At 35.3% G+C, this 20,913-nt stretch overlaps 1 protein-coding gene across 3 annotated transcripts in view; it reads left to right on the forward strand.

Moving 5' to 3' along the window:
* Window positions 1–525: 525 nt before the first annotated feature.
* Window positions 526–20,913, forward strand: part of LOC118272463 (calcium-transporting ATPase type 2C member 1) — a 60,875-nt gene continuing 40,487 nt past the window's right edge. Inside the window, exons 1-2 of one of the 3 annotated variants that reach the window (XM_050693530.1) lie at window positions 526–657; window positions 11,108–11,218. In XM_050693530.1, coding sequence (XP_050549487.1) covers window positions 568–657; window positions 11,108–11,218 — 201 coding nt within the window. In that variant the 5' untranslated portion in view covers window positions 526–567. Of the gene's footprint in view, window positions 658–1,137; window positions 1,375–8,645; window positions 8,780–11,107; window positions 11,219–20,913 lie in introns of those variants that run through there. The other 2 variants (XM_050693529.1, XM_050693531.1) reach the window with 2 other exon arrangements.

Consider the following 20,913-nt stretch of genomic DNA (forward strand, 5'->3'; position numbering starts at 1 on the left):
TCTTACTTTATAGCAAGTTGAAAAACAGTCGTCATAAATCATAATGCAAAATATTTTTTAACCATAAAGACTAAACGGATATAATTTAAAATCTGCTTCAAAATAACGGATTTAGTTATCTAGGTACTTAAACAGACAATATTATCACAAAATATTTCCGTAATAAAAAATCAATTATAGATTTACGTTAGATTGCTTCGAAGCTATGGTGAAATTCCGATAAGCTAATTAGTAATATACCTATAAAGTAGGTACCTACGATATGACTTATCTTGGTTTTGTGGTACGTAATGTGACGCTCACATGCTGATAAAGCTAACGTTAGATAGTACAATAGTATTATTCAGTCATCGTTTTGTTATGGTACTATAAGTTACATACATACTATGATATTTTAAATAAGTGCCTATTAAAATAATAATTTAGGTGAGTAAATAAAACTACAAAGTTACAAGAAGTTTCATTTTAGTGTAGTGACCAGTGATTTCGTATACAACCTTCTTTTAATTTTAAATTGATTCTTTAAAAAAAATAAAATTGCAGTGTCAAAATGGTGTTGATTTACAGATGTTCCGTAGAAATTATAAATATGAAAATGTTAAAGAATATACGCAAATACAACTGTGGGATCCTAATGATTCTTGGGCGCAAGGAGATGTGAGTATCAAAAGTTTAATATAATAATAAAATAAGAAATGTTTTTATTTTATGTAGATAGGCTTATTAGGTTAGGTACAAATTATTTTAAGGTACAGCTATAAAACTCATAGGTGCATGTTGTTTGTTACAATTTGAGTATTAACTCATTTATTATAAAATTAGGTATTAATTTGATGAAGTAAATAGCGAAAATAAATAAATATAATTCTGATTCATGATTCCATCTTTCTATCTCTATCACGCGATTATAGAGGTGAAATGAAGTGTCCTTCCTTTATTCGACTAAATTGATTGTGATATCAATTTATCAGAAAATTATCTTTTTTTATTCTACAATCTCGTAGAATTAATGCTTTATTTTATACGAATTTGAATAAAGTAGTATTTTATATTTTTAGTTGATAAAAATAAATTCGTTCTGTAGCACGACTCTAGTCCAATGTCGTGTCCTGTCAAAAAGGTTTGACATGTCAGTACTGAATTGTCAGTTGTTTGCTTTGCATTCGGCTCAGTACTTTCTGTCAGTGATTTTTCGTTCGTTGGTTGTTCGTGTCGTCTTCTTGGGTGTGGAAATGTCTATCGAGGCCTAAGCTGTGAGGCATTGTGTGAACGATGAAAAGTAGCCCCACGCGCAAATATGAAAATTTCTCCAACGACCAGCCTGGGAAGGAAACGGACAAGTATTCTTTAGACAGCCAAGACACCGCCAGTGTGGTTAGTTCATTGTTGAAATTATTGATTTTGTTTGTGTACGGTGTATGATGTTATTGATTTGTCGCGTTTTAATGTTTAGATTAGTCATAGAGTATGTCTTATATCTAGACGCGCGGCTTAGTTGTCGGGAATATCTTGGGCAAACAGAAGGGGATGTGATTCGGCGTATTTGGATGAGTTGTCTGCTGTTTTGACCTACGTATGCGCAGCAGACGACCTAGATCGTTCTTGTTGCTAGTTTTATTTCGCATGACATGTGAAATATTTAATGTTTTGTATTTTTATAACGAGTAATCGTATTTTTTGGTCTTTTCGTGTTTGTAACGTTGCCAACTCGATTTATTTGCCGCTTCTCGTACGATTCGCACTCTCACTTTCACCTCGTCGCGTTATTGCGGTTTTCTTTATTTAAATTAAAAAGTGTCTGTTAAGTTCTATGGTATGTTAGGTCAGCACTTTTTTTTTAAATTTGATATCTGCATTTACTCTTATAGTATGTACTTACTGTCTATAAAGTCGGAGCATTTGGCGGTCGGATCAGGTAGGCATTGCATTGACAAAAATATTAGCACTTATTGGACTTTTAATAGAACAATTTTGGTCTTCAATGATTACTAGTAATACAAATAGGTACAGCAAAATGTATTTTACAAACACAACATAGGTCAACACACATCTTTACAACTGTCGGACACAAAACAATATTTTTTAGTGTTTTTGTCCTTTATTAATTATCCTTTTTGTCTTATTTTATTTCTTGTTTACTCATGCCTGGTTTTGTAATAAAGTAAAGTAAAATATAATAATTAGGTATTGAAATTATTACTGGGTTCTGTCAGCTTCTGTAATTCCCATGGGATAAAAAGTATCCTTTTAAGTCAGCTCATACCTTTTCTGTATACCAAATTTCATCGAAATCTGTACAGAAGTTTCAGTGTAATTGGTAGATAAACATCCAAATAAACTTTTACATTAATTATAATATTAGTGTGATTTGCCAGCCTGTGCATGTGTGTATTTACTTATTTTATTTTCCCTTATATCTTAAATTTGAAAATAACATTTCAGTTGTAAAAAAGTATTACATGTAACAATAGTATTGTAATTTATAGTATCATTTTATATTATTATCTTTAAATCTATAATTTCAATCAGATAATTTAATAATGTGAAGGTTGAGTTAATTATTTTAGTTTGTTTACACTGTAGCATTTGGCTTCACAGACCATGCCTTCTTACAGGGTTTTTACGATACTCTTTTTGCTTTAATTGACTGCATACGTAAATTTTTGTGATCTATAAATTATTGTTCGAGGTCTAGGTGTCATATGTATTTGAAATTGTATGTTTGTGTCACGTCACAGGAGAAATGCCTGGTCTGGAGCAAAGTATTGTTTAAAAAAAAGTGATGTGATGTAGCTACATATTACTGTGTCTAATACTCAGTTCTTTAGATTCTACTTGGATGTTGAATTAGTGACTCAGCCAATAGGAGTGACTCAGTCTAGAGAGTTCACTTCACACTAATTATGTGGTATTTGTCCCATATTTTCTACTTTTAAAATACTAACTTCTGCCTACGACTTTGTACGCGCATTTCCGTATTTTCCTGTTCCTGTAGGTTTTTCGGAAAAAGTAACTTAAGTCCGTCTCCTGCTTCTAAGCTACCTCACCACCAATTTTGATTTAGCCATTCTTGGTTTGTAAATAGTGCTACTAACATGACTTTCTTTTATATTTATAGTTAGGTACATGTATAATTTAGTTAAGAACAGCAATAAGGTAGTCAGACTGTTCTCATTTGATAAGAAATGAGAATGTATGTTACAGAGCTCTAAATAGTTAGTAAATCTCGTGTTTTATAAGTGTGTTTAATTTTATTTAAACTAATTAAGATAAATGATAGTAGCTACGTGAGTATTATGGTGTATTAAAATGGCTACCTTGTTTACTTAAGAGGCCGGGAAGTTGTAAGCGGCACCTTATTTCTTTTTTTTTTTTATTAAACCTTGCCCCACACTCGGATTTTTTCCTGTGTCGTTGGAATTAGTAGAAACATGCAATTTCACATACACATATCACCCAGACCCATGTTGCGCAGCAGCCAGGTGCCCAGTCACCGCGCCAACAGGACCTAGGCACCTGTAATTTCAATTTTTATCCTTAAACCCACACAGCCAAGAGGGTGGGAGAGTATTTTAAACTCTTTCTGGTTATATCCGATTACCGTCTCAAGACAAACGTCGTAAAACTGCGAAAGCACTCGTAGCCCAAATATACCTCTTTTTTAGTGGTGAAAGTCATCCAATGATTTCTCCAGACTCTTACTTACTAAAACCCAACTGAGTCCAAGCAGGAGCTTGGAGTCGGAGTCCCCGTAACCCGTTCAGTCCTCCGCGGCTCCGTAAGCCCTAGTAAACTTACATCTTAAGAGATATCGTGACATGGCAACGCAGCCATGTAGAAAACGGTGTAATTAGTAATTACACCCCCATTTTCGGGAATTATTACACTAATTATGGCATTTAAAACTTGAAGGTATTACGTACCGGCAAGGTTCAATTCTATCAAGTTTTTCCACAAATTATATTACGTGACGTGAGACGTAGTATCTTTAATTTTAAATTATTAAAACGTTTGTTCGTGGCGTGAAAACTGAAAACTTTGTTGGTAATTACATTAATTGCTTGTAACCCCATTTTGTGGAGCTTGTTACGGTAACTAATTCAAATTGTTTAATTTAATACCGGGGCTTGGAACGTGGAGTTTGTTCGAGGAACTGTTTATATTTATTTAGAATTTTCTCTTGGACAAGATGTTAAATAAAATTTTCAATTTTCTGGGAAATTTTCGTTATTCTTTTTATGAGAGTTGGGCCAGTTATCAAACTTGATTTTATTTTACTTTGTTTCGTGTCATGAGGTTTTAAGTTCGTTTTAAGGGTAGACCAAGTATTATTTAGACTTAGAATGAACGACATTCAGTAGTAAATAGACTAATTAAATAACCTGATTAACACAATTAGACGTACAGTAGACACATCCTCATGTGGGCATTTAATTTTCATAGCACGCCAGTTTCATTTGAAAGCAGTTTGAATTCGATATTGGACTAGTTACTCGGTTATATGCCGGTGAAAAAGCGCAAAAATAATGGGCTTGATCTTGATCTATGGGACAAGTCCCTAAATTATTTTAGTGTCCATAGATTGTTAGAAAGCAAGAAAATAAAGGTTTCTTTTCCCATAGATCACCTTGCAAAATCACAGGTAACATCTCCTAAATACTTTGAAAGCATTCTCCTGTATACTTCTTCGGAATAAAATGCTAACTCAACTCCTATACAACTCTTCTCATCATACCTTCATAGTTCAGAAGTTTAGAATAATATGACGTAATCGAGAGAGGATTAAAACATCATCTAAGGTCCCATCTCCCGAGGGCCTAGGGACCGGTTATCCCGTCCATAAAATATAATCTAACACCGACCCTTTGCCGCCCATCCTTAAATATCAATGTAATGGACTTAGCCTGGTTAAAATAGTTTCTCTCTGGTCTAAATGGTGCGATGTGTTGAATAATTGATACGCTTTATGAAATTGAAATTTTGGTCTATTAAAATCGTCAATTAAAAGAATGACCGAAGAAAAGAAGGAGATTGCGTGAAGAATGATATGAAAAAGAGAAGAGTTTGTGATAGGATGACGTTTGATAGAGAAGAATGGAGAAGATGCATTGTGCCGACCTGAAGTAGGTCGGGATAGCGGCAGGAAGAATTTGTCTTTAGGTGGGAAAATCATCTAATGACTTCTCCCGCCTTGTGTGAGGCAAGGAGTGCCAGACTCTTACTGACTAGGGGCAGGAAGAATAGAAGATGAAATTCATCTGACTATGCTTTTTATAGTCGAACTTAAGATAGGCTGGAGTAGATCATTAGATATTTGCCTTTGATTGTAACTATGTGTATGTGAGTAAAATATAAACACGCTGTTGACCGTAGAAGGACGTTTGGACAAACGATGTTAATAAAAAAATCAAATGTTAATACCTATTATTATCCAATCAACACCTAACACCCATGAAGGTTCCCATTTACTAGAAACCTTCGTAGTAGTTAAATTGAATTTTTCATACGTACCTACGTATCAAGGTACTTTTACTACGCATGCGCGAACAGATTCTGCAACAGCTGCTACCTCTACGATCTGCTGACGTTACATTTTATCCACACTTTTTATTATTACGAGACTTGGCGGACTTCCAAGTTGGTCTTATAAGTGTATGAACTAACATTTTAAATAAGTAACCCCTTGTTGATATGGATGCCGAGTAAAGGACGGCCAACGGAAGAGTAGAATAAACAAACTTGAAACAACCATCCCTATTCTTCTCGTTTGTGTCGAAAGGCCGACTAAGGGAACAGTACCCTTAGTACGAGTTTGTTTTACGTTTAAAGTTATCTCAACGGGAGCTCTGGGTTGATTTATTTGCTCCGGCCAATCAGAGTCTCTGATAATTTGTTGTAATTTTTGCAATCTGATAAAAGTCGAACAAAAAAACAAATTGAACCTGTTTGTTTGTACTTACTTTGTCTTTGAAATGGAAAATTTTAGTTCATTAGTAGTTACTGTAAGACTTAATTTAACATATGCGTCTTAGCTACCTAATTAACACCATTCTCGACGTGCAAGTCTAATGTGTAAGCGCAACAAATTGATATTTACGCTTTTACTCCTTCCTTTCAATTGGAAACTCATGGGCTTTAGCTAGGAATATTATACCTGTTGAATATATATTTTCTTGTATGAAACATTTAGGATTGGTGTTGTTTTATTTTAACTTAAAACCTATTAAGACGTTAACTCCACGTAGGTCACCGGTGACCTACGTTAGTGGAGGATTTGCCTTCAACAGTTTTCTGATGGCAGTGAAAGGCTTAAGACGGCATTAGTTAGACCCATCTTAAGTTTATTTCAGAGCATATTGCTAATTTTCTGGGTTAACGTTTCATTCTTTTTTAGATTTTTTTATAAATAACGGTTCATCTTTAACATTAACTAGTTACCATTCATTCATTCATTCAAACTTGATGTTTCATCATTTATCATCATCGCCGTCATCAGCTCGTTTCCATTGCTGAACATAAGTCGTTCATGATTAGAAACTTCGTCTCGATGAAAAGTCTCCATAAATGCGTAAAGCTCTTTGAATCTGAGTCAATGAATCTCAATAGATTCTTCTGGAATTGAAATTCATCTGTCTTCGAGGGTGTTGGATATTTTTAGCTTCCAATTTGCTTTTTATTTATCAAGATTCAGAAACTATTATTGTTAGATAAACTGACAGTTATTTGGAGAGACGGGCGTTTAAGTATTTGAGGGAGAGATGACGAAAAAGCTTTTGGTGCTTTTAGTATTTATGTATATCAAAAATGTATTGCTGAATTATTACATCTTTGCCTATCCTCATTGACAAGGAATAGCACTGCAGACGCAGAGTATGGAAGAAAAAACAATTTCATTGTTATATTTTTTCAAGTTCACACACACTAGCTAATTGTGTTCATTCTGCACCTGTTCTTTTTTCTATATCAGTTTTTAGGCGTCCTTTTCCTGTCACTGCCACACATGTGTGCTTATAAAAAGTATTTTCGGTATCCGTAAGATTTTTAATATCATAGGTACTTTTGGGTAAAGGTAAACCCCTTTCTGTTTGTTTCTTACTCGTTACCTACCATTAAATATCTTGCTTTTGATAGCAATGTGGTGTGAGATAAATGTCGGTGTTTGTGTTTGTCTAGGCACTTATCTATCTGGTGTAATATGATCTCTTTTGTTGTATCATATTCACAGACGTTACGCACATTTATTGATCGATAGTAATGCCCAGAAGATTCTAGTTAGGTTAGTTTAGGAACATTAGGTATAACTACCTAATATATTACCCTCATTCTTTTAATGTGATAAGGAGATGTTCTGTTTAGTCTGCATCCATTTTTGCGCTGTTGTAATTAGATGACCCCCAAAATGTCCTATTTTTGTAGGATGTATTTAAATTACAAAATTCATTTAATGGGCCACGGAATTCCTTTATTGTTACTAATGAGTAGTTGGCAACGTTTCTACTAAAATACAAAGCTTTTTAATGATGCATGTTGCGAGGAAATGACCTATTTTTCCCCGTTGGCCCTGTGGGAGAAAGGTCGCAGTTTATTGATTAGACGTGTCATTGCAATGGCTAGTTAACTATTAACTACGTGTTTGTTATACTTTGGTTCAGCAACATTTTAACGCATTGTACATACGTATTGGCTTCTTGGACTGGATTTTTTTGTACAAACAGAAATATGATGAACGATATTCCAAAACTAAAGGCCAAAATTAAAAACCTTCAAGAAAAGATCGTATTCCTTTTTAAAGGCGGGCACCACACATGTGACTCCTCTGGTGTTGCGATCTCACCATCATCGGTGACCCGTCTGCTTGTTTGCCCCCTATTCTATAAAAAAAAAAACGATCTTAATACGAATTCTTTGGGTTGATTTAGTTTTTGAACAGATTTTCAAGATTATAAATTCGAGTTGCATTGGTTATTATTGAATCTTCAAAGTTGAAATGTGGAAAAAAATAACGTCTACCATTTTTGGACTTGTTTTTGAAGCTTTTCCCTATGTTCTTTGTCGTTTCATAGTGTTTGTCAGCAATAATATTTTGCTAATCGAATTAGTTTCAAGGTATTGCGCTCTCCGATCTATCTGAAGCTTTCGCATGAGTGAACCGATGCTGCTAATCAGACCCATTGAACCAAAATGGTATTTACAGTTCTATTCGAGCTGAACGTTCTTTTAAAATTCAATTTAAAACCGTGAATTGCCATTTCTATTTATTTCATATAATTATAATTTATTTGCGATAAGGTAATTGTAATGTAAAGAATATGTACTTTTTAATTTAATTTGGCTGCGAAGTGGTATAAATTTAATTAATTTTCTATGAGAAAATCGATTATTTCCACGTAAAACTTTTCTGAGGTGGTTGGTTTTTTCTTATATAACTTTTTTAATAATATAAAGAAGTCAATTTAGAAAATAAATACGTTTTAGAGAGACATAACTGTCCATCTTACTCACATATAAAACGTGTTGTAAACGAAAAACACCAATGGTTTTCCTTTTGCGTAAACTAAACAGTGTTACCAATTTATTAATACAACAACGGCTTGATTATTCCGCATCTACGAGTAACTAAATGAATAAACGGCGCCAGCGTTCATTTGCCGGTTAATTATTTACGATCAGTCCGACATCGCGCGACGGTGCGTGCAAACGTGTTTTTAGCATTTATCTCGATATAAAAACACTCGTTTTTGTCGTGTTTTCGCGTGTTCGTACTTGGGAGAACCAACAGGTATTGTCCCGAAAGTTGTTTCGGTTTTCGGTGAAATTTTGAATCCTGTTTGTGATTGATTAGAGTTCATTTTTGTGGTATACTTTTGTTTCTGTCTCCTCTCAAGAGGCTTGAGTTTCAAGTCATAATTGTAGTGATTAGTTTTTATTGTGGGTACTGATTGTTTGTCTGCTTTTACAAGTTTGAAGTCACAAGTCCAGTGTATTGTTTACGTCAAATGTAATGCATAATCAGGATTGTGTTTTTTTGCAAGTTCTAGCGGTGAATAACCTGTTCTTTGTTTACATACATGCGTGAATATTACGTCCGTCTCACATATAGAGATAAAGTCATGTTTTTATGTTACTACACGTGTTTCATCCATATTTATCATCTGTCCAAACGGGCTATTCGGTTTTGATAATTATTAATTTGGCACTTTTACGTCACGAATATTGTCAAATTCGGGCAACTACTGCCAATGATGTCAATACATTTCTCCTGTTACACCAAATGTGGCTCTACCTCTACGGCTCTACATCCATCTGATGGTTTGGTAATGGTCTCTAGCTTTAAACTACTTTATAAACTAAATTGGGTAAACTTCAATATTTATCATGGATCGATCATCACTTCTTCCACTATACTAAAATAAAGAGATACTAGCATGATAAAAAAATATACTGTCTGACTGACTCATTGCGAGACTTAAGGCACTTCTAACTCTGATAATCTGATTCAATGCCAGACTGTTGAGTTTTCTGATAACCATATTAACTATCATAGTTGATCTGTCTTTACACTAACCGACACACGTTTATAGCAGACTATGTTAGTATCTTCGGTCGCTCATCCATATACTAACCTTGCCAAACGCACGACTCTGGCTATGATAAGATTGACAGCAGTTTAATGTAAATAAGTAATATTATACCGTATTTCTATACACAACACGTTTCAAATTAAAATGCCTTCCGGTTTTTCTCACGGCCAACAATGTTTCTTTAAGATTTTCTCATAATCCCAGTTATTTAGTTATTAGCTATTATTATGTTGAGGATGTTATGAATTTTGTGGCTAATCAAGATATTGTGTTATGACAGAATTAGATGGAAGACTGTGTTGTGTTTAGTGAATTTAGATTATATTCTTCAGATGAGTAAAACTTTTTTGGGGATATCTGGAGTTGCTTCCATGTCCAATGTTCGATATGTATGTTCTTTGTTGACTTAAATGTTGAACTGATGATAATAGAGCTTAAGAACAATTTAACCATTTTCGTCTGCACTTTTTTTTTAAAGAAAAAGCGGGAAAGTCATCTAATGACTTCTCAAGGCGAGAAAGAGTGTTAGACTTTTACTGACTAAAAACCATCCCATTCCTACTTCTGCTTTTAGAGCCGGAGCTCTGGTAAACCCGCTAGGTAGTCCTTAGCTTCTTGTTATATGAATTATATTCACTTTGAAATAGAAAAGCCTTTGACATAGATGACACATTTCATTACTACCCTGTAATTTTCCGTCCATCAATCAATTTTGATACTTATGTTGTTGTCTTTTATGTATAAAGTGCTTCATTAATTTGATTGGATCGAAGTATTTTGTACTTGAAGTGATGCCTCAAACATATTGTATTGTCTGTCATTTCGTGGGACACGTCACTGTGTCAAATAGTTTCGATAAAGGTCACTTTAATTCGGGTGTATACTTGAAAATTTCATTTGATCCGCCCCATTTTGTTTGGAACGGGTTCAGCAACTTATTTAAATGTTTCTGAGAAGGAGATTCGGTCGGTCCTCAAAAAGTTCCAGTTGTGAAACTGTTAAAATGAAAGGAAAGGTTAAGAATTCACTTTTACGTGTTTATCATTACTTTCTGTGCTGATTTGTGAACATAAGGCGGCTCTAATGCGTCCGATATGGAGTTCGATATTCAGCTCTTCATGTGCATCTACATCCAGCCATTTAAGAATTTTGTTCCTTTACCATGTTTGTAATCGTCTCAAGCTCCGTTTTCCTGGAGCAGGTTCCTTTTCAAATTATATCCACCTGGATTATATCTACCCAGTTATTTATTCTCCGAAAAATGTGGTCGGCTCAGTGCCATTTCAGCTTGCTAATCCTTAGGTCTATGTCAAATGGGTTCTTAATTCTATCGCCACGAAATTTTACACATTACTTAAGTATAGGTACCTTACATTGATTAGATTAAAACTGTCATGCATGTCATTCAAACATTAGAAACTTCGTACATCATACGAAAAAAGTACATGTCCAGTTGAATTAAGATTTGAAATTGGTTGCAGCAAAATTGATTAGCCATTTAATGTGACATGAAATGTTTTTTGCAGCATTCCACGGAGGAGGGGGGCGGGGGGCGGCGTGGGTTGATCGACGTGAGCGCTGGCGCAGGCGACATGTGGATCAGCGCCGTCGAGAGCTCCATACTGGCCTGGGAGGAGGTAAGTTCTACTTGAGAGTTCTTTGAGAACTTGTAACTTTTACTATTGGTGGAGTACCAGAACTACAGATCGTAGTTTAAAAGATTTAGGTTTATCAGAAAGCACTGCTGTCCGGTCTCAGTTAAGATTTATATGGCTTTATTGCGTTTCAGTAAAAGTAGACCTATAAAGTTATAGAGGTATCCAGGTGTCAACTCAATTACTAAAAGGTCAAACAAACCAACAAGTTATCACTCTATAGCTTGTTTGCTCACGGAAATGAAAAACTCGATCATATCAACGTATCACGCAATATCGAAAGAAGTCATGTTGCTTTTTGTTACTGTATCGATAAATATCATAATATAGCAGCGTTCTATCACGCTATATGAACATTTATTTATTATACATAGTTGTTATTTCGACTACGAGTATTCCTAGACAATGTCTTGTCTAATGGCATGGAATAATATCCGTAATTTTAATGAATCATTTTTTAATCGAAATTGCTTTATCAAGAGTATTGTGGAATTCGTTAAGATAGATTCGGATCCTTGTTCTTGTCAGACAAAAATATACTTTTTCCTACAGTTTTGTGAACAATAAGGTGTCGAAAAAGATTACAGCTTGGGTAACCGGGCTCGAAAAGCAGGAGTAGGAACGGGGTGGTTTTTAGTCAGTAAGAGTCAGACATTCTCTCTCGCCTCGCACAAGGCCGGTCGGAAGTCATTGGATGGTTTTCCCCCCGCAAAAAAGCTAATCCTTTTCTAACTTGCTAAAACCCCAGAACGTATAAAATACCTACATACATGAGTAAAATGAGCCCAAATAAACAAATAATAAAGTTCATATTGTAATGACATACTGATGGGGGATGTCAAGGGGATTCCTATAACATTCCTTATTACTCATCCAAAATATTTATAAGCCATGTGCTTTCACGGACTGATAGTATGATTTACACATGCCAATGATGACTGTTGCTTTATCTTTATAGATATTCAAGTGGTATAGATAAGAATTTGTAATCTGTAGGACATTAAGACTAGATACTAACTACTTAGTGGCTTTCCTTCTAAAAGATAACGTCACCTATTAGTTATATGTAGGCTCCATTTTTTGGCAGTAATGTTTTACACACAGAGGTACACGTTAAGTTGAATATGATCCCTCTATGCGTCCTATAAGACTCTCCTATTAGCATTTATTGGAGACTGTTCCAGACTCTATGCAAGTATTGGGATTTTAATGGGATTAGGGTAGCAGTTCGGAGCTGCGGACTACCCAGGAGTAGGAACGAGGTGGTTTTTAGTCAGTAAGAATCTGACAGTCCCTCTCGCCTCGCCCAAGGCGGGAGCAGACATTTGATGATTTTCCCCCCTCAAAAAAAGAGTAGCAAATGAGGAGACAGATCACCTGTCCATTGACACCCGCTATGCCAGAGGAGTTAGAAATACGTTATCAACAATTTTGGGGGATTAGAAATATCGAAAGTAAAATAATCTAGATTACATTAAGGTATTCCTTGCTCCGTAGTCTCATCTGTATACTCGAATCATGAGGAAACTTTTAAAAGAATGGAGTTATCTTATCAGTCTCTATGTATTATATATCTATCTTTATTGGAACTGTCGGTTTGTTTGTTTATAGGCGATGTATTTGAGTGGGTTTCCGATTGGACTGAATTGATTTGAACTATTATTAGATATGATGATGACTTTTCCTTCGTAGTCGAGTGGTTCGAGTGTGCGAGGCACAAGACTTCCCGTCTCGAGTTTGATTGCTACAGTACGGTTGTGTTAGTGTATTGAAACTAAGATTAATAAGATCGAGTCCAGAATAAAATTGTGCTTCCGTGTTAAAATATGCCCAGTAGCCTGCTAAACGCTGTATTCAGAGTCATTTAATGGTTACTTAAGCCTAAGTCCTTAGTACCTAATGTTTTCGAAACAAAATCGTTACTAAGGAATATCACATCACTGATATAGCTACATTTTACTTTTTCCAAATCTACCTATCTATTTGGGATATAGTAGCGTGATATTTCACTATCTAATGACATATTTACCTATAGTTATCAAGAATCGTAGCACTCTGCCGATTAAAAGTAAACATGTGGCTATGATGATTCATTATTTATTTGTAACTGTCAGGTTGTCAATAATTTTATATATCTATTAGTAAATAGGATAGGTGATGACATTTTATACATATGTATGTAAAGTATAAATATATTACTGGATAAGTATGGGAGAGCTGTGCTTTGGCACGGATGAGCCGGCTCGACCGGAGTGGCCTCACAGAAAACCGACGTGAAATAACACTTGTGTTGTGTGAGTGAGGTTACCGGAGGCCCAATTACCCCCTTCCCAATCCCCGATTCCTCAACAACCCTTAAATTCCTAACCCCTAAAAGGCCAGCAACGCATTTGTAACGCCTCTGGTCCGGATTCGGGTGTCCAAGGCGTAGCGGCGATTGCTTACCATCAAGTGCTACGTCAGCTCGTTTAGCTAGGCTATATACAATAAAGAAAATACTAGCAGTCCAAAGTACCTTTGTGTAATAGTGGTAAGAGACCAGCTGGCTTATGCAGATTTTTATGGTTCTTCTGGGATAAAACGAGATTTCAATTTGCCTAAAGCTGCTAAAAGTAAATGTGATTAAAATTAGACTTACAGTAATGAACAGCCTGTAATTTTTCAAGGCCAACGCACTCGTATTTCGGCAGTTATATTAGTCAACAATAGTAATACGTAGTCGGGTTGTAAATAGATAGAGCAAATAAAATATAAAAAATATCTATGCTTCAGCAAAAAATATTTACAAAGAAATACTGTCTCTATGTTGTTAAATAAAGTTTTATTACAATTCGAATAGTCGATAATACATCGTTTAATCTAAATAGTGGCAGTCAATTCGATTGTCACCGATCAATCGATTGTAACTAGCGAATGAACGGCGTGACGCGTGGAAAATATACAGAGTTGTATTAAACTGTGAAGGGAATTAGGTCGAGATGAAACCTATGAACAGTGGTATTTAGGTTTAATTTATAATGTAGGGATTTTTAATACATAATCTGTATGCTACTTACCTTTTTGATGTACTAAAGAAACAGTATGACTAGATTACTCATTTTTTCATACTCAGGACTTGTTTCACAATGTCTGGATAGCCGCTGTGTATCAGATAACTTTGAATTAAGAACGTAATTTGTATGCACTATCTGTCACATAAGTTTATCGGGCACTTATATGAAGGTGGTGAAACAAGCGCTTAGGTAGGATAAATATCGTGTTCGAAATTGAAACAAAACCATATAAATAGGTTATTGTTTTCAGACAGAACAAAGATATGTGATATTACATGTCTGTACAACTATGTCTATCTATTTTCCGGGCGTTAAACGATAACCGAGGGGAACTAATTCCGCTTGCTAATATAATCACACATATAAGCTATGTGCTAAGTTCCTGTACCTATATATCAAACGAAAATATTCTAGGATAGGGAGGGATAGGAGGTTGGTGTGTTTTTGTAGGAATATTAATAACATGGATGGTTGAAATCCATATTTTTTATAGTTGCATAACTGACTTTATTTTTAATTTTACCCTACACTCTAGGATTTTGTCCTCTATCGTGGGTGCGCATACAAATATACAAGTTCACATGCACATGATACCCAGACCTGCTACACGTTGCCCGGCAGTCAGTTGTCCAACCGTGCAATTCTGTTTGAACAGCTGCTTGTACCTTGACCACAGAAGAGCTGCAATGTTGTAGATTGTTCAGAAATGTTACGTATTTGTATAAGAGAATTTTGCACTTGTTTGTTTTACTACTGGGCGCCTCTTTCGCTCATTTTTCGTACCGTGTCAGCAAAAATGATAATAAATATGTAGTTCAAATTAACACATATGTGTTTGCTGCATACTGTATATTATCAGTAATCTTCTATCTTCCAATTATACAAAACCCTCGCACATTAAACCACCCCAACCTATCAAATAGAATTTAAACCTTATTGTTTCATAATAAGTCACTATTTAGTATTTTCTCTGAATGAATAGTCTTAACCGATACTCCACACACAACAATCCTCCCTTTAACAATACATGTACTATCAACGTCTTCTATTCATGACCCATCAGATACCCCTCAGATGCTGTCGAGAGATCTCAACCGTCCTCCATGGAACCTATTTGCATACTGACCTAGTTTCTAACCAATTAGGTTGCAGATATGTGATGTTGATGGGCAAACTATTGAATGACCCGTTTACATGTAAATTGCGAAAATCGTTGTTGTTAATTTTTGTTTGGGTTGTTTTAGTAGATAATCTCTTTGGTTTCCTGGGTCAGCTAAAGTATTATTGTCCCTTAGTACGAGTTTGCTTTATGTTTAAAGTAATCGAAACGAGAGCGCGTTCGGCGTTCTGATTGGCCGGATCGAATAAACCAACCAATCAGAGTGCCGAACGCGCTCTTGTTTTTGCAAAATAGTTTGAAATTGAGTCCTGGTATGTGAGAATAGGCTTGACCCTTCATCATTATCATCGCTATCGTTATCCCATATCCTTCTTTCACTGGATAATGGACGTAGATCTATCCAGTAGTATCAAACAGTGCTTGATCTTCAGCTCTCTGCATCCCACTGGCTCGGTTCACATTATAAAAGAAATTGCCTTGTTTTGCCTTTAACAGCTTTCAGTTGCAGTCTTCATCTCTGCTCCTTCGGGCAATAAAAGGCGTGAAGTTATGGTTTATAAAGTTCTATGATCCGAGATATGTGGTCGTCAACCACTATTGAGCAGCTCATTTGAATTTAAAATAGCGTGGTTTAGTCGTCAGCTTTCAAGTGAATGCCTTTTATTTCGGCTGTAAAAGGGGTGGTTTCAAGGGCTACGTTTTAAGGCAATGATGGGTACATTTATTCATGAGAGTTTTAAAACTTTCATATCAGGGAAAATGCTGTTTTTTTTGAAAAATATAGTTGTTGTATTATACTTCTCTGGACGAGTACTACTTGAAGTTTCATTTAATTCATAAGAGCGATCTCCATACTGGACAGAGATTGACAATACTGTCTCTGTGCTGAATCAATTTTCTTATCTGGACACCAGATAACTTAGCTGACTGTACATTTACATAACCTTATTTAGTCTTATTGACTTTGAATTGTAAAACGTTTCATTGAAGCTTCATTTGACCCGTTAAGCAAAACTGTTAATGCATAATTTATACTTTTAAATTTTCAAAAGTCTCCGGAAATCGCGTATTATTATAAAATATGTATGCACAGTGAAACCAGTTGGTGAACTTGTCATTTTATTATTGTTTGACATTGAGTTTTCGCGGGTTAGTGTCAAAATAAATATTTAATCTTAATATTTGGTTTTTGTGTGTAAATACCTAGATTTTTTTTTGCTTTGTGAGACGTAGCTACCTATTGTTTTTCTTATGGTGCGTCGATGAATAGTTCGGATAATATTTACACATACTTATTAGTCTTTTTGTTATAAGGACACGCTAATTATCAAAATGCACAATTATAGAAACCGTTATAACTAGGTTACTGTATGTATAACTAGGTTATCGGAGGCCCAATTCTCAATCTCCGATACTCCCACAACCCTTAAATTCCTAACCCTCAAAAGGCCGGCAAAACATTTGTAACGCCTCTAATGTTTGGGGTGTCCATGGGCGGCGGCGATGGATTATAACATAAAAGAACTGCCGTACTCAGAAACATTTAATGATTAGTCATGTAAATTACTCCTTAGTAACAATTGCTAAAGATTAAGTAAGTAAAAATTAAATAACTCGTGAGTACGGCTTTAAGAGATTTAGATTAATAGAGAAGAAAGTATTTTACTGAGTAACCAATATAATATAATGTAACACATTTTAAGTACCTAATACTTTCTGCATGTAAAGTCAATATTAAATTATTGACAATATCACATCTGCAGGATTACGCTTTGTATGAAACAATTGTACAAACAGATTTATTGTGCATGCTCACCATTGTGCAGTGACGCAAACACGCATTTAATTAATAAATGTGATAATAACAATATTAATCAATGTTCAGGGTGCTATGTAGCTATGTAGCTATGCTACGAAGATGTAATAGCTAAGCTGTGAAACTATGTGAACGTTTCCACTGATATTAAGCTATGTAGCTGTGTGAGGAAGATGCGCAGCTCGAGTATGCGATGTATCGATAGTAGAAAAGCCATCCATAGCACGCATCTTTTCATATAAAAAACATAGCTTAGCTGAGTCCGTTTCCACCAGTGCTAAGCTATGTGTACCAATGAATATGATTGGTGGAAATCAAACGCATCCACAGATTAAACTGGTTTTGCATAGTTTGATGAGTAGCCGTGTGTATGTGCCGAAATCTTGTACATACCACATACATCAAGGAATTAATCATTGGGCCATGTACTTCTATATACCAAATAACTTAACTGACTGTACAATTGATAACGTATATGTTTTTATAACAATGCCAAGTAATGTGAGATGTTTAAGAAACTGATGACCGGTTATGATAACAGAACAGATGTCATCAGAGCAGGGAATGATAAACGTATCTCTTCGGCATATTTTGACTAAATAAAAAGGACATACGGTGTGATGTTTTTTGTTGGTTTTAAATCACTCTTGAGGTGTTATATCAACAAATGGTTATGATTATAGCAATAGAGTTTTTTAAGTGGGAAAATCATCCAATGATTTCTCCCGCCTTAGGCGAGGCGAGAGGGAGTGTCAGACTCTTACTGACTAAAAACAACCCCGTTCCTGCTCGAGCCGGAGCCCCGGTAAACCCGATAGCAATACAGTTAGTAAGGCCTTTTTGAGGGGCGAAAATTATCGCAAATCGTCTCCCAAGCTGGAAGAGGCAAGATCCCTATTGTGTGAGACTTTTACTGACTAAAAACCACCCCTCTCCTACTCTTGCGAGTCTCCGCAGCCCCGCTTATAATGTCAATATATCATATCACTTACTGAAACCACAAGCAATCTAACATAATACGAGCGCCTCAAAGTTTGATGTTGATTACTCCGAATCCATTGTTACTACAGAAAAGCTTTTAAGGAGTTAAAAGACTAGGTGGAGATACCCTCGAAATTTCGAATAGCACTCAACACTTTAAGGCGTACTTGAGAACACTTATGTCGGCACTTAAGCAGGAGACTCTGGAATAAGACGGTTGATTCGTGTATAAGGAGTCTGTGAAATGTTAAGGATTTATGATATCCTACAGTGTACACTCTGTTTAGTCACTTTTTCGCTATGAATTTTTTTCTTTTTTTATATAAACGTTGTCCCTGTTGAGTAACACAAACGAGTTTAGTTTTAATATTTGTTCCTGAAAATTTAACTAGGTGTCATGATTGTTTTTGGTTGTCATTGTAACTGTGTCATTCTTGCTATGTAAATCTTTATTATAATAAAATGTTCTTTTTAGATATAAATACTGTTGTTTATTAAGAAATACTCCGTAATCTAACAGGTTATGGGCCCAGGAGGTTCTGTAATTGATATCTAAAAGAAAATAGCAAAGAAAAAGTTACAATCGTATTTTGAGAAATAATCTCAAAATGGAGTCCACTCGATCTATGAACATGGATAAATTTGATGGAAATAACTTCAGACAATGGAAGTTTCAGATAAAATGTGCCCTGAAAGCAAAAGGGATTGATATTTCAGTGCCCAAACCGTCTGAAAATAGTGTTGAATGGACAAAGAACGATGGCATGGCGATGTTCATCATTACATCTTCGATGGAACTCAAGCAAATTACTCTGGTGGAAAATTGTGAAACAGCTCAGGAAATTATGACGAAACTAGAATCTATATATGAACAAAAGAGTGAGTTATGTAAAATGATAATCCATGAAAAGTTTTATCAATACAAAATGTCACCGACTGACAGCGTAGCTCAACATATTTCGAAAGTGGAATCGTTAGCCAAGCAGTTGAAAGAAAGTGGTGAAAATGTCAGTGAAATGGCTGTGATTACAAAAATACTTGGAACACTGCCACAAAAGTACAGATCACTTCGTCAAGCATGGATGTCATTGGATCCAAAACAACAGACTCTTATCAATCTCACTGCAAGATTGTTAGATGAAGAAGCTAGTTTGCAATGTGAAGAAGAGCAAGAAACTGCTCTCCTTGTGGCCAACAAAAGTTGGAAGAAGAGCTCTAAGCAAAGTGAGCCAAATAAAAATGCTTGTAGTTCGAATCAGAATAATAACACTAAACATAGATTTGAATGTTATAATTGTGGAAAACGAGGACATTTTTCTCGAGAATGTCGTTATCCAAAGAAATCCAAGAACAGAAAACCTCAACAAGAAGGTGCAAATATGTTAGCGTTCAATGTAGAAGAAGGTTTACATGAAGCTGAACAGAATGTTTGGATTTTAGATAGTGGTGCCTCCGCACATATGACCTACAGAAAGGAGTTCTTTGCAGAATTATTTGAATGCAATCAGAAATCATTGACATTAGGAAACAAGCAATCAGTGGAAGTAGCTGGTATAGGCAAGGTATTAATAAAGAGATATGTCAATGGACAGTGGGAGACCAGTGAACTACATGATGTATTGTATGTTCCGAATTTGCGACGAAATCTATTCTCAGAGGGTGTGATTATGCGAAAATCATACACCATTGTTAAGAAAGACTCCAATGCATTCATTTATAAAGATAATAAGTTAGTATTGTATGCAACAATGACTGAAAATAATCTATGTGAATTAAAAATAAAAACTGTAATCTCGGATACATGTAACTTGGTACAAAATGATAAAAGTAACATTAAAATTTGGCACGAAAGATTGGGACATATTAACATACAAAATATCAGGAATATGAGTGCTGAAAATACAGTAGAAGGCTTGAATTTTGACAACAATGATAAAGCTGATTTTGTCTGCGAAGCATGTGCTTATGGAAAGCAGTGCAGATTTAGATTTCACAAATCTGTAAGAGGAGAACTACAGCCAGGTGACCTTATATATAGTGATGTCTGTGGTCCAATGAGTCATACATCTGTTCAAGGTGCAAGATACTTTGTATTGTTCAAGGATGCTGTAACAAGCTTCAGGCATGTATATTTTGTAAAGCATAAAAGTGATGTGATTGATATATTCAAGAAATACAATGCTATTATCAAAAATAAATACATGCATAGTATCAAAATATTGCATACTGATAACGGAAGAGAGTATGTAAATAAATCCTTCAAAGAGTATCTAAGCAAAGAAGGTATAGTTCATGAGTGTACTGCATCTTATACACCTGAACAAAATGGGCGTGCTGAAAGAGAGAACCGTACCATTGTAGAGAGTGCACGTTCCATGTTGTATGCAAGAGATGTGTCACTGGAATTATGGGCAGAAGCTGTGAATTGTGCAGTTTATTTATTAAACAGAACTTCTTCCAGCCAGACTCCTAAGAAAACTCCATATGAACTATGGAATGGCATCAAACCTCATGTAGGACATGTGAAGGTATTTGGAAGCATTGGATATGTCCATATTCCTGATCAACTAAGAACAAAACTTGATAAGAAGAGTGAGAAAATGATACTAGTTGGGTATGATAACAACAATTATAGGATGTTCAATCCAGAAACCAAGAAGATTAAAATATCTAGAAATGTTATTTTTGAAGAACATAATGTTCCAGA

The sequence above is a fragment of the Spodoptera frugiperda genome, chromosome 4 (assembly GCF_023101765.2).
Source record: "Spodoptera frugiperda isolate SF20-4 chromosome 4, AGI-APGP_CSIRO_Sfru_2.0, whole genome shotgun sequence".
Classification (NCBI taxonomy): Eukaryota; Metazoa; Arthropoda; class Insecta; order Lepidoptera; family Noctuidae; genus Spodoptera; species Spodoptera frugiperda.